We start from the raw sequence: 13,176 nt of genomic DNA, 5'->3' as shown, positions 1-13,176 counted from the left end.
ACAAGTCGACAACCCACATGCATAATAACAACTCAACATTTTACAGTACATGCTTCAAGTGCAAATCCATAATTCACCGAAAAATAAAAATACTCATGTGGATGTTACAGAGGCAGCTTTCAGAGTACCAGGAAGAGTAGAAAAAAACATCAAACGCGCTCCTTTCTGATACTTTGACATATAAAACGTCCGTTTTTTTTAGTTTTTTTTTTTTACATTTCTCACTCCAAAAACTAGATCGAAGTAGTTATTAAAACGATACAGTAAATCTGTTCATGTCAACACTGCAACACACGGTTCGCTATTTGTAACACTGAGGCCTCGTTGTCACTTGAAGAGTAACCAAGCAAAATGGCCGTCTCCACTCTTTCATTAGCGTCACTTCCGCTACCCGCTAAAGGTAATCTAAAACGTAAAGTGAGATTAACTTTGTTCTTAACTTCAGTAATCACTCCGCATTAAGTTAGTCGGGGCCAAATTTACGGAAATTGTGGGATGAAATTTGAAATATAATTCGTCAGATGGTTTTTGGGGGAAAAAAAACAAATAAATAAAAATGCCAGCAACGTTTTTCATCAGAAATGTAAGATTTAAAGACTTTTTGTGGATCAAAAGGACAAAGTTGAAAATATTTATTACATTTTCGGGTTAAAAAAAATACTAATAAACTCTGAATTTCTTTCAAAGCTTTACTTTTAATCCGAAGACAATTTCACATTTTGCTAGTGGGTGAAAAATATTTCAGTTCATTCTAAAAGGAATATGATTGGAATTGGAAGAAAAAGGTTAAAAATGTCAAACAACGTTTTCTGAGAAATGTTCTTTTTGTTTGACATTTTTCACCAAACTTTTGGCTCAATGGAATCTCACGACATTTCTTTTTCCACATCAACCGCAAATATGTTTTATGCTTTTGTTACAAATGAAATGTTTCCTAAATATTTGATCTTTTAAAAAATAAATAAAACAAATACAAAAATCATTTAGATTAAAATGAAATAAAAATAAAAGAGAATTTGATTTTTTTTCCCCCAACCGAGAATTATTTCCTCCCATTCCAAGTGCCACAAATATATATATGTATATATATATATATATATATATATATATATATATATATATAATATTTATCATTTTTTTCCTTTTGCACAAGATACTCGATCAAAAGAAAAAAATAGGATAAAAAAAATATCTGATTTGTTCTTTTGACCCACAATTTCTTCATAGTTTCAGCTAAAAAAAATTAACAAAAAATATTTAAAGTATTTCTTTCCACACTCCCAAGTCAAAAAGTCCCCCCCCCCTCTCGCATTTCTTTCGATCATAATTACGAAGGTGAAACATTATCAATCTCGCTTTACCTTTCGTTCTTTCCAACTTGACATTGTTCTCTCACTATTTTAGCGAGCTTCGAAGCTCCAGCGAGGTTTATTATTCGCCGTCCCGTGCCCGCGGGTGCTTGTTTGACTTTCTTTTTCGGACTCTCGCTATTTGAAAACACTCTAATTGTTTACATTCACTTTTTCTCTTAATTATCTGCTACATTTTCGGATCGAAAACGGACGAAGGTGGCCGCTCCTCGCCTTTAGTTTCGCGTGCCAGCGCAATTAGCTTGGAGGTGAAAGTGTTTGACCATTTCAAATATTTTGCCAACACAGATGTTTGGTAGGTGTTGCTGTATAGAAATAAAGCTGCGACGCTTACGTCCTCCACCGACGACGTATGCACAGTACTGACTTTAGTTTGCTATAAAAATAAACATCAGAGGGTGAGATTATTTACACAACAGTGGCGTGGTTGTGGATGTGCTCTCGTTTAGGGAAAGGAGTTCATGGTGATTTTTTTTTTTTTTTGTAAACACGTGAGTATGGAAAGCCATTTGAGACTATATTCTATCTTTGCAATTCATCTCAAGGTTAATTGACAATACTAGTACACTCTGTACAGTCCAGACCATTCACCAAATTAGTAGAGCAAATACTAGTCAAGTTTTTTCTCCACTGTTTGTGCCGCTTTTGGACGATGACTGCAAAAAAAAAAAAAAATGCGACTAATAAGACAGTCGTTCCACTAGTCTGCACTACAATGGTCAAGGATATCAAATAAATCCTGACAAAGCTTTCCATGAAGCTGCTTGAGTATTTATTGGATATCCATCTTACAAGGTTTGTCATTAAAAAATGAAATAATTAAAACTGGGGAAACCTGACAGTGGTCGACGATGCGGCATTAGCATAATTTCTGCTCGACGATTTCGTTTATCGCTTCTTTTGGCTTAATTTTTTATACATTCCCCAAAATAATACTTCATAAGTGCCATTTAGGATTCCAATAAGACGCCATTTCAAATAAGTCGTGCCTAACATTGTGGCAGGCACTCTTTAAGTTAGCTTGTGTTCCGTGCTAGCGTTGGAGAGGAGTTGACCATTTATTTATTTTTTTTCGGGATGACCAAAGAATGACCTCGAACATCCGAATAGTGGTTTCCGTTAATAAAACAGCCTGAACAACATTTAAGAAGGGCTTTTGATAGCGAAATAAAATTTTATTTACCGATGTAAATGCGGTGTCAGCCATAGACAGATTTTTTTTTTTTTTAATCATCCTCTTCATCCACTCCGAGATCTCGTATTTCGTCACAATCGCCAACCACAAACTTAGGCTAACTACGGCGACATAAACTCTTTTAATACTATTTGTATACGTGCTCTGCTCGAGTGTAAAATGCCGAAACTTGTCGGACTTTCAAACTATGGCCATTAGTTCCAATAAAATCCCTTAAAAAAAAAACGGGGCTTAACCGACTTTGTAAAATGTAAAGTGCTACATTGCTGACTTCTACTGGTTATCTTTACAAGCTTAAAACACACTTCCGTCTCACCCTGCTGAAAAATGTATTTGCCGACCCGAGACGACAACAGGCAACGTTCAAATTTTAGACGCCAGCCAAGGCAGTGAACGGTTTAAGATGGAGAACAAGGATATGGAATAAATTGTCAAATGGCTTTCCATAGCATAAGAGAGCTTGACGTTGAGGAGTTTAGGCCACGGGCTTGAGCACCGAGCGTAAACAGCGGCCCTCCTTGGTCAGCTCGCGGGTGAAGCACATGCAGGGCAGCGGGATGGCCTCCTCGCGCCGCGCCACCGTGTTGAACGTGCACTTCTTCAGGTGGTCGGCCATGCTGGTGATGTTGGCGAACTTCCACTCGTTCACCGTGCCGAAGGCCGTGCTGAAGCGCCACACCTGTGAAAAAAGAGGCAGCGAGAAGAGATATACAGTAGCGGGATATTTACCTCTATACTGCTCTTTGCCAGACACGATATGAATTAATAAATTAAATATACGGATGGTACACGGTACATCTAAAAAAAATGAAAGCCAACCCACCAGAATGAAGCAACATTTGCAATTAGAAATTTGCATTCCACCACGTTAATTGTTAAGAACAATATTCTTCACAGGCAAACAAATTCACGTCAATGACAACCTAACAGGCAGGGAACACCAACCTTGTCCGTGATCTGCCACGACAGCGAGCCGTCCTCCCGCCTCTTCTTCTTCCACAACAGGACGACCATGCCGCGCATCTGGAGGAGGCTGGCGCACACGTCCCTCATGACGCGCGACGTCCGCGACAGCTGACACAGGCTGAAGCTGTCCAGGAAGCTGGCAACATGCTGCAGCACCTCGAAGGGCAAACCGCTAAATTGGTCGCACTTGGAGCTCAGGCGCGGTCGGGCACTCCTCTGTGGCTTGTCGGCACTTTTGGCGGGGTGGCCCGGCTGCACGCCGAAGGAGCCCAGGTGTCGGTCGTGGATGATGCGGAAACCCTGCGCGGACGGGCAGAAGCGCCTCTGCGAGTAGGTGCAGCCGTAGTACGCCAGGGGGCAGCGTTGCTCCATCCAGCCGTTGAGCCCGGCGTGAATGTCGCCGTGCACGTTCTTGAAGTGCGAGGAGAACTCGTCGCGACGGAACAGCTGGCCGCACACGAAGGTGAACATGGAGCGCTGCTTGGTTTGGTAGCGCGCCACGCACTCCAGCACCAGGTCCAGGCGCAGCGTGTGGAAGGGGCTGGGATTGGACAGCTGCGGGCTGGCGTGGTCGCACGCTGATGCCGATGCGATGTCGCCCACCATGGTGTTGGTGGCCAGGATGGCGGAGGGGAAGGAGAAGGTCTGCGTGCCAAAGTCGATGTGGTAGCCGTCCACGAAGCGGCTGTCGGAGATGCCGCGTCCGCCCGGCGAGTCGCCCAGGCAGAAGAGCAAGGCGGCCGTGATCAGGTCGATCCCGTGCAGGCCCATGGGGTCGTCGGCCACCTCCAGGTCCGACGTGTCCACCGATTTGTCTTCCATCTTGGCGCGAAAGAGGTACGGGTCCGAGAGCAGCGCGCGGCGGCCGTTGAAAGTAAACATGCTGATGCCTCGCAGAACTTCCACATTCTGGAGTTTGCGCTCCAGGCAGCGGTACCTGAGCTCTGTGGGTAGCTGGTGCAAAAAGTTGTTCCTCACCTGGTCTGACAAGAGGAAGGGCATGGGTGCGGCCAGCGGTTCCGCCTGCGGGTCCGGCAAGACGGCGGGCACAAAGTCCCGAGGCGCATCGGGCCACACGGGCTCCAACGCCTCCTCCTCCACCGAGTCTTCGATGGCGTCTTCCTTGTCCTCGAAAAACAACTCCACAAAATCCTCGTCCTCCTCCGGCCAGGCGAGAACGCCATCGTCCGCGCCGCCCACCGCCCCGAGCTCGCACTCAGAGTCAGAGTCGCTCTCACGCATGTCCACGTTCTTCCCCGCGTCGCCATTTTCCCCGTTCAGAGGGACGACGCCCTTGGAGTGCGTGAGGATGTCCAGCGCCGCCGCCAAACTCCGGCTCGTCTCCACCGAGGCTCGGTACAAGTCGCTGTAGGGCTCCTCCTCCATCTCCACCGCCCCGTTGGCGGTCTCGCGCCCGGGAGCCGTGGCCATCTTGGCGTCGTCCGCCTTGCCGTCCTTGGACACGGTGGTGGTGACCTTGAGGGACTCCAGGAGCATGCGCTGGTCCTGCGGGTACAATTGCAAAGGGGCGGAATTTTTTCGACAAACTTCCTGATAGGTTTACGTTAAATTTCTACAGTGAAATTTTGGAAGCACAGTAAATCCCCCCTTCTCTTACATCTTTCGCATGACCACTACATTTAAAAAATATATATATTTTTTTTTTTTACACATAACATTGGCAAGACTGAATTCAGAGAAGGTCCCCGTTTCACATTATTGCATTAAGCTATCAGACTTTTGTTATTATAGAGTTTTGTTGACCATTGTGGAGTTTAAATTAACTCTCCTTTGTGTTACGTTTGAATTTTCGTGTAAAATTCGACTAGGAGTGACAAATAAACACCTTGAAGCACCCCTTTTTTTTTTTTAGCGCAATCGAGTGACTTTGTTGACATCACTCTCGTTTGGTTGAATTTAGTGACGTTGTCATAGTGAACGCTTAAAGATGGGAAGTCCGAGTGTTTCGCAAGTTCACAACTCTACTTGAGTTAGGAATTCCTCGTGGGGTGAATCACAATTATCTTAGTTTCCAAAATCGTTCAGCCCTAGTCCCGATGCCCTGCGAAACGGCAGGGGTTCATTTTATAACCGTACCTGCAGAGCCAGCGCCATGTCCAGCTGCTCTACATCGTCAAAGTCCCGGCTCAGGTTCTCGTAGGACTTGCGGTCCGCGTAGCTGACGGGCCAGCGGTTCCACTCCATGGTGCAGCACACAATGCTGGCGGGGCAGGTCTCCAGGTGCTTTGCCATCTTGGCTCGGGCCACGGCGAAGGGGCAGCCGAAGCCGCTGTTAAGGCACGGCAGGCGCTCGTACGGACACAGCAGGCGGTGCTCGGGCAGCTTGCATGCGTGGAAGACGGCGCCGCACACCAGCGGGCAGCCGATGAGGTCACAGGATAGACCCGCTTCCGGCCGCACCATGCACCGCCGGTTGATACATTTAAGGCAGTGCGGGTGCAGACCTTCCATCTTCTTTTAAAGGCGATGGGGAACAACCCTGGAATAGACAAAATGAGCTCATTTGCATCTCAAAGTCACATTTGGTGGTGGAGATTTTAAAATTAAACCCCCTTGAATGTTTTGACTATAAAATATCTTTCAAGAAATAAAGAAAAATCCACTTTTTAGAACCAACCCTTTTTAGTATTTCAAAAACAAACTTACAGTTTACATTTAGTATTTTTATTTTATTGTTTCTTCTTATTTAACCACAAGTCTGCTGAATAAAGTGGATTTATTTTTTTTTATGAAACAGAAGAACTCCAAAACTAAAAACTAAACATTTCAAGTTTTTGAAAGAGAAGAAAAAAAAGTTTACTAATATAACACAGATACTTCAACAATTTGACACAGAAAAAAATGGTATTCCAATAAAAATTTGGGAATAAAAAGGAAAAACTTATATTTCAGAAAACCTTGACTGCTTTATTGACTGTAGGGATGTCCATGTCACATTTTTAAGCACCCGAGTCCAAGTCGCTGATCCAATAACAAGAAAGAATAATAATAGAGAAGACATCACGACTAGAATAATTTATTATTTTTTAAATTTAACAAATAAAGGTATTTATGAAATAATAAAGGTATACTTTTGTTAAATTAAATGTAATGAATTCCAGAACCCAAACAACAATAAATGTTTTAGGAAAATGAATGTAAAAAAATAAAAATAAATAAACTGAAATAATAAAAGTTTACTTACTTAGTTTATATAAACTGTAACAAATTTTGGATGAATTCTTCAGGGAATTTTGCACATAACCACATTTGCGTCATTAAAAAAATACTTTTGCAATAACTCATGTGATTTCAAGAACACACCTTGTCAACATATTGCACATACGTACACGTGTGTTCCATAAACACACGAGTGCCTGTCTGGGAGTGCTTACGAAAGCGACCCAGTAAAACATGTCGCAACGCCGCGATTTAGTTACATGGAAACTCGGCAGTTCTTCCAGGCTGACCCTCCTCCACCTCTTGGGGCTTTAACTGAACACCGGCATCTTTTGCTGGATGAACAGCCCACGATTAATACCATAATCCATCACATGAGGGCTGCTGTTGTTCACATTTGTGTACCAATGGCAGCGAGCTCAAAACGAGCCAGTCGCACCAACTAAAAACAACGTTTTCACTCAATTAACCACTAATACTTACAATGACAACACTTGCACGTAATTGTGTGCTTATTAAGGTTACGGTGTTTCGATAAAACAGGCGGTTATGAAAAAAAAATAAAGTCAAGTTCGAGAAGTTTGCCAGACAAAAGAACAACAACACGGCTAAACTCAGCTAGCATGCTACACCTGTTAGCCCCCCCCCCCGCGGTTAGCCGAGTTAGCTTTGTTCAAACAGCTTACCCGGAATTTCGGCGCGTCGTCTGGTATGGGAACAACTTTTAGTGGATTTGTGTCAGCTGCGCGAGGTTAAATATTGCGGCGCCGATAGTTAGGCGCACATTTCTGGGCGTGTATTTAAAGCCCACCCCTGTAACTATCGTTTGAGTGCGCTAAATGGATCCGCACGGTCACTTCTTCTTCTTGAAGCTCTTTGGGGCGCCGCGCGATGACGTCATCGCGCTAACTTCGTGATGGTGTTTTCCACCAATCACAGGGCTCGGATGCCTTCATTCCTCTTTTTGTTTATTTCATGACTGAAATAGACGGCGTTACGCACTATTTTATTTAATAAACATTCATATTATTACAGCAAAATTGAGTTAGTTTTTTTTATAATAATAATTGCTCTACATTATCAATAAGAAACAAAAAGCTGCGAAAACGTGAATTATTGAAAACTTTTTAATACAATACAATACAATAGAACTTTATTTATATAGCGCATTTATAGTTGATTGAGTTTACATTACATATTTTTGTATTTGATGTTTTGTATCTAATCTTAATGTTATTCGGATGTTCTTTGAAACCTCCCTGGCGTCTTTTGTGAGTTATTTTATTATTTGTGAATTTTGTTTCGACTGTTATAATTGGGGATATCCCGTATTTTCTGAATTGTAGTCATTTATTTTATTTAACTTTGCAGGGTAGATAATGACTATTGGGACTCTGGGTTGTTCCAAATTGAAAATACTTTGCATTAAGTTTCACGGGGTGGTGACTTGTATTGAATAAACGGCGGCCAGGTGGTTCGCTCCAGCACTACACGTTTCTGGCTGCGTTTTTTTTTCTTCGTCTGTCTAAGATTGCCTTTTTCCTTGTTCAATTTTTGTGCATGTAAATTCGGCCATTTTTCGTAAGAGGGAGGCATGTCAACGTTGAATTGAATTGTCGCATTGTCATGTCCTCTGCGATTGGCTCATGGGTTAAGCACCTCCGCCTCAGCGATTGGACACAATCGAAACCTTTCACGGCTTCAGCCAATCACGCTCCCCGCGCCCCCGTTTTGAATCTCGAGTCGTTTTACACTGTTTGGTGTGAGAACTGTGCGAGTTTCGGCTCTTTTCTGACTAGTTTTATTAAGCCATGGATTTTGATTCAATGAAATATGCGGAGCTACGCGACCAAGCAAAGCAGCTTGGTCTCAAGGCTAATATGAAGGTAAGGAGGACGATGATTTCTCAGGCGCTAACATTTAGCCCAAAGACTACAAACTCGCGATTCTGTTCAGATGTACTCATCTCTCTATACGTGTGCAAATAGGCAGACAAGTTGTTAAAAGCGATTAAGAAGCATCATGAGCAACAAAATGACACCAAGGAAGACAAGGTACACTTTTGAATCAAGTCTGATGTTTCGGCCAGGCTGATTTGTCAAACAAAGAAGCCATATGGTTTTTATTTAAAATCCTGTTTACTTCGTGTTGAACAGGTGGAAGAGATGAAGGTCAATGTAACTGCCGAAGTAAAGGCAGACGAATCCAAGGAGGCGGCTTGCAGGTCCTCAGTGTTTGTGAACACACGTCGAGGAAAAGCGAGAAAGACAAGAACCTGTGATTCTGATGCCAAGTTGATTGATGAGGTATACACACACATACTTGTTGTGCTCCGAGGCCACCTGAACGCAACACTGAATACTTTTCCTCCAAAGGATGGCATTGAAATGGCCCCACGGGTCCACGCCTCCAAGAAGACACGATCGTCTTCTCTATCCAAGACGGAAAAGATGGGAGAGAATGAACCTGTGGTTGTGTCTTCAAATGTGAGTGGTCATGTTCAGAGCAAGTCCAAGGATGAAAAAGGTCAGTAATGCTAATAATTATCATGTTGTAGAATTTAGAGAAGGTCCCCTACTAATTCCATCAGTTATAAATATACTCTGTGATGAATGGGCATTGGTGTCCAAAATGATTTTTTTTTTTGCGCAGGTAATGTTCCCATTGTGGCCAAAACTGGTAAAATCCCTCGTTACAAAGGTGGGCAGGTAAAGAGGGCAGCCCTGAAACCAGTCACTCCCAGTAGGTGCTCTTTTTCCTCAAAACAATTGGTCACTATACAAGAACATTTCTATGTGATCCCTTCCTTTTCTCGCACAGACTTCCAAAAAATCCACGAAGCCCATTTCACCAAACTGGAGTCCATTGACACTTATTTGCAGAGGAAGAACAACAACAAGAGGAAGATGGAGCCTGTTCAAGAGCTCAAGGTACACACAGGGCATCTTTTTAGAGCTATCTGACGACAGAGTGCGCCGAAAGTTACATCCCAGATTATGGTGTGTCACAGGCGGCAAAGGCTAGTCGCGTGTCCTTGTTCAGCCCCGCGCCCTACAGGAACAAGAATCCACTGACTACGGGCAAACCAGATCCTCAAAGCAAGATTGCTGAGAAGAAGCAAGATGCTGTGTTCAAGCCCTCTGTGCTTTCCACAAGAAGGATCAACGTCCGGTAAAGATAAAGATGTCCTTTATTAGTCCCACAATGGGGAAATTTGAGGTGTTACAGCAGCAAAGATAAAGATCACACAGAGTCGGCGGCGTAATGTAGCCGTTAATGTCGAACATTAGCAGCAGACATTCATAAAAAGCATGCAAATATACACAGTATAAACGTATCTAAGTGTAAGGAAACACTCCTAATGCCTGTCCATTATACAGAAGGGGAAACGCTGTCATGATAAAAACTACTGAATGATTGAAAATGCTGCAATGATAAAAATATTGCAATGATAAAAGTACTCTAATGGTAAAAAGTACTGCAATGATAAGATATACTGCAATGATAAAAGTACTGTAATAGTGAACGTCCTGCAATGGTAGAAAAGCTGCAGTGATAGAAGTACTGTAATAAGAATACTGTAATGGTAAACAAAATACATCATTGGTCAATATTTAAGTACACCATTGGCTGAAAGTACAGTAGTAGTATATATTGCATCCCAGGACTGCACAATTGCACTAATGCCTTCCCGTTTGTAGGCCTGACCCAATGTTCTTGTTAAAAAGTCTGACAGCAGTCGGCAGGAAGGAGCGGCGAAATCTCTCTTTGGTACAGCGAGGGTGTAACAGTCTATCACTGAAGGAGCTGTGGAGTGTTCTCAGAGTGTCATTGAGTGGGTGGGCTGGGTTGTCCAGCATTGATGACAGTTTTGCCGTCATCCTCCTGCCCCCCACTGAGTCCACAGAGTCCAGGGAGCAGCCCAGGACAGAGCTGGCCCTCCTCACTAGTTTGTCCAGTCTCTTTTTGTCCCGGCCCGAGATGCCTCCTGCCCAGGAGACCACTCCATAGAACTTGCATCTGTATCTGCACTTGTATCTGAAATCATCTTTCCCCATTGAAATAAATGTTTCCATTATGCTGTTATAGATGCAGCCTGTTAACATATGTTTCCCTCCTCCAAAACACCCGATTTTAAATGATCAGCTCATCAGCAAGCTTTGTAGAATCCTGATAACGATCTTCTCTGTTCGCAGCCATGTTCTCGGTGCAAGTAGTGCACATCAGACTTGAACTATGGAGCATGCAAGATTTAAAAAATAAATAAAAAGGGGATTTTCACATTGATTAATTGCCCCCTTCCTTTTCCACGTTCTACATAACGCCTCTGTGCAGGTTTTCTGAGTTGATGCCTGACAACGAGTACAAGAGGTCGCTCGTGAAGACGCCGGCGCGAATGTCGCTCGCCTTGGCCACCAGCACACCCAAGATGCAGACGCCCGCAGAGAGGGAAACCTCGAAATTGTCTACCACCAAACCTTCAGGTCAGTGCTGCAGCGAAATGGAGCATGAATTGAACACAGGTGTGTCTTGTGTGGACTTTGAAATGAAGTGCATAAAAAAAATAATTCTTCCCAAGATTTGCGCTCCACTTATTGCCGAGTACTTGGGTGAATTAATTTGTGGGCTATACATGCAAACATGGTCTAACAATAACCTTTGTTGCCCCCAACCCTCCTTAAAAAAAAAAAAAAAAAAGCATCCTTTGTGTTCACTGGCAACACGAACGTCACCCCGGGAACACAGAAGAAGGCCGTTTTCGACCTGAAGGCCAGCCTGTCCCGCCCGCTCTCCTACAAGCCTCACACGGGTAACAAAACGTCACAACACCTTTTAGTCCCGACGCCACTATATTAACCAACCACGTTGGCTCTCGTAGGCAAGCTGAAGCCGTTCGGCGACTGCAAAGACGACCAAGTCGCGAACAAGTCTTTGGTTGCAGAATTTCGAAAGAATTACTACAAACAGCACAAAGTGCAGACCAGGTGTGTATTATTAGTCTTCATTTTGCATATGTAGCACTGTATGCTCTATTTGAATATTCTCATAATTGACTCAATGTTTCAGGGCAAAGTGTATTTAGAGAGTCCCCCCCCCCCGATGAAATGGGGTGGGAACACAGATACCGTATTTTCCGGACGAAAAACCGCTACTTTTTCCCTAGACTTTGAACCATGCAGATAATACAGCGGTGCGGCTTTTCTGTGGATTTTTCTTTCACCACTAGGGGTGCTCTATAGTTCAGAAAATACGCTAAATCTCTCTTATTTTTAATTTTTTTTTTTTTCCCCTCTTGGGTCGGTTCTGTTTTAATTAGCAAAGTTGTTGCTGTTCACACCTTGCCCATTATAAGACACATTTGCATGACCTGGATTCTTAAGTTTCTCGATTCCCCTATGAATTGTGAACGGCAAAACATGGAGTTTCAAATCCTTTATCAATTTAAAGTACAATTAGGAAATTGGGGATATGATGTGAAATGAGATTATATTCCGTCTTGATGAAATACAATGAAATAAATTGCATTTCAACTCTATTTATTCATATTTTTCAAGCCTTCATGTGAGTTTATTCTCAAAATGTGGACTTGTAAAAATAAGCATAATTTTTTTTCCCCCCTTTCACTTTTTTTTTTTCCACAATTTGTAATGACTTGGGTAGAAAAGAAACAGCGTTCAGCCCTCTATTTTCGTACTGAGTTGGGTAATATCTTTTGTTTACTTTGCTCATCATGCATGGCGTATGCTTGAAAAAAAACCTGGATGCTAACTGATTTAATTTCTTTAAAGATCTATAAATCCAAATTGAGTTTTTAAGACCAATTCTGCTTGTTTTTCCATAATGTGTTTGTAAAAATTGTCTTCACCATGTAACTGTATTTTGTTTGTCGCTGCCAATCCCTCATGAGGGCTTTTCAGATTTTCCACAACGTAGCGCTTTGAACACCGTAATGTGCTGATTGTTCTGTGGCTTTTTCAGGGCCGAGCGACAAGCCAAACAAGTCGAAGAGCGCAAATCGAAGAAGTCCAACTTACTGTGTGCGCGGCGAGGCTTGGTGATGACATAAAATGTATTTATTTTTCGACTGCTTCTTGTCTTGTAAATAAGTTGTCTACCGCCATCTTGTTTTGGCGAGTAGTGGTTGCTTGGCGCTTGTTAGCATTTTAGCGTGTGTGCAAGCAATTTTTGTGCAAATTGGTTGCTCATTGTATTTACTTAATGCTTTGTTACTCTGTTGTTGTTTCTAAAATAAAAAGCCTGCAATTTTCACCATTCCATAGAGGAGGCTCCTCTGCGAGAATTTTGTCCTGTGAGATTTTTCTTTTGCAAAGTATGCCTTTGCTCAATCAAGTTTGGGAACAGTGTTAGTTATTCTATTTAACTCTCAAGTATCAGAGGTTTTAGTCATATTACGCTCAAATCTGAACTTTTTTTGTTTCAAGCAAATCCTAATTTAATGTTGCA

At 42.8% G+C, this 13,176-nt stretch overlaps 2 protein-coding genes across 3 annotated transcripts; one reads left to right on the top strand and one right to left on the bottom strand.

Annotated features, from left to right (window-relative positions):
* Nucleotides 1–2,512: 2,512 nt before the first annotated feature.
* On the bottom strand, nucleotides 2,513–7,596 carry fbxo30a (F-box protein 30a). The gene is made up of 4 exons (XM_088312965.1): nucleotides 7,398–7,596; nucleotides 5,629–6,031; nucleotides 3,511–5,037; nucleotides 2,513–3,244 (listed from the first exon to the last, which is right to left on the bottom strand). The coding sequence occupies exons 2-4, from the start codon at nucleotides 6,001–6,003 to the stop codon at nucleotides 3,041–3,043; spliced, it is 2,106 nt and encodes a 701-aa protein (XP_088169091.1). The 5' UTR covers nucleotides 6,004–6,031; nucleotides 7,398–7,596; the 3' UTR covers nucleotides 2,513–3,040.
* A 748-nt stretch (nucleotides 7,597–8,344) lies between these two features.
* Nucleotides 8,345–12,991, top strand: nusap1 (nucleolar and spindle associated protein 1). Of its 2 annotated transcripts, XM_088305108.1 has the most exons (11): nucleotides 8,345–8,597; nucleotides 8,700–8,765; nucleotides 8,868–9,017; nucleotides 9,087–9,237; nucleotides 9,364–9,453; nucleotides 9,532–9,641; nucleotides 9,722–9,882; nucleotides 11,047–11,195; nucleotides 11,411–11,521; nucleotides 11,591–11,696; nucleotides 12,691–12,991. In XM_088305108.1, exons 1-11 carry the CDS (start codon nucleotides 8,523–8,525, stop codon nucleotides 12,776–12,778), a joined length of 1,257 nt encoding a protein of 418 aa, XP_088161234.1. In that variant the 5' UTR covers nucleotides 8,345–8,522; the 3' UTR covers nucleotides 12,779–12,991. The 2 variants fall into 2 exon arrangements, with proteins under 2 accessions (XP_088161234.1, XP_088161225.1); XM_088305099.1 differs by having other exon boundaries at nucleotides 8,868–9,237.
* Nucleotides 12,992–13,176: the final 185 nt, after the last annotated feature.

The sequence above is a fragment of the Idiotropiscis lumnitzeri genome, chromosome 1 (genome assembly GCF_059441095.1).
Source record: "Idiotropiscis lumnitzeri isolate Australia: NSW breed Sydney's pygmy pipehorse chromosome 1, RoL_Ilum_1.0, whole genome shotgun sequence".
In the NCBI taxonomy this organism is placed as follows: Eukaryota; Metazoa; Chordata; class Actinopteri; order Syngnathiformes; family Syngnathidae; genus Idiotropiscis; species Idiotropiscis lumnitzeri.
The sequence above is the reverse complement of the archived record's forward strand: the minus strand, read 5'-3'. Positions and strand labels throughout refer to the sequence as shown.

Coding starts and splice junctions, on each gene's coding strand:
- nusap1 (XM_088305099.1), top strand. CDS start 8,523: ATGGATTTTGATTCAATGAAATATGCGGAGCTACGCGACCAAGCAAAG. Junction 8,598..8,699: donor GTCTCAAGGCTAATATGAAG/GTAAGGAGGACG, acceptor GTGTGCAAATAG/GCAGACAAGTTGTTAAAAGC. Junction 9,454..9,531: donor CCTGAAACCAGTCACTCCCA/GTAGGTGCTCTT, acceptor TTTCTCGCACAG/ACTTCCAAAAAATCCACGAA.
- fbxo30a (XM_088312965.1), bottom strand. CDS start 6,003: ATGGAAGGTCTGCACCCGCACTGCCTTAAATGTATCAACCGGCGGTGC. Junction 5,038..5,628: donor ACATGGCGCTGGCTCTGCAG/GTACGGTTATAA, acceptor TTGTACCCGCAG/GACCAGCGCATGCTCCTGGA. Junction 3,245..3,510: donor CGTGGCAGATCACGGACAAG/GTTGGTGTTCCC, acceptor CTTTTTTCACAG/GTGTGGCGCTTCAGCACGGC.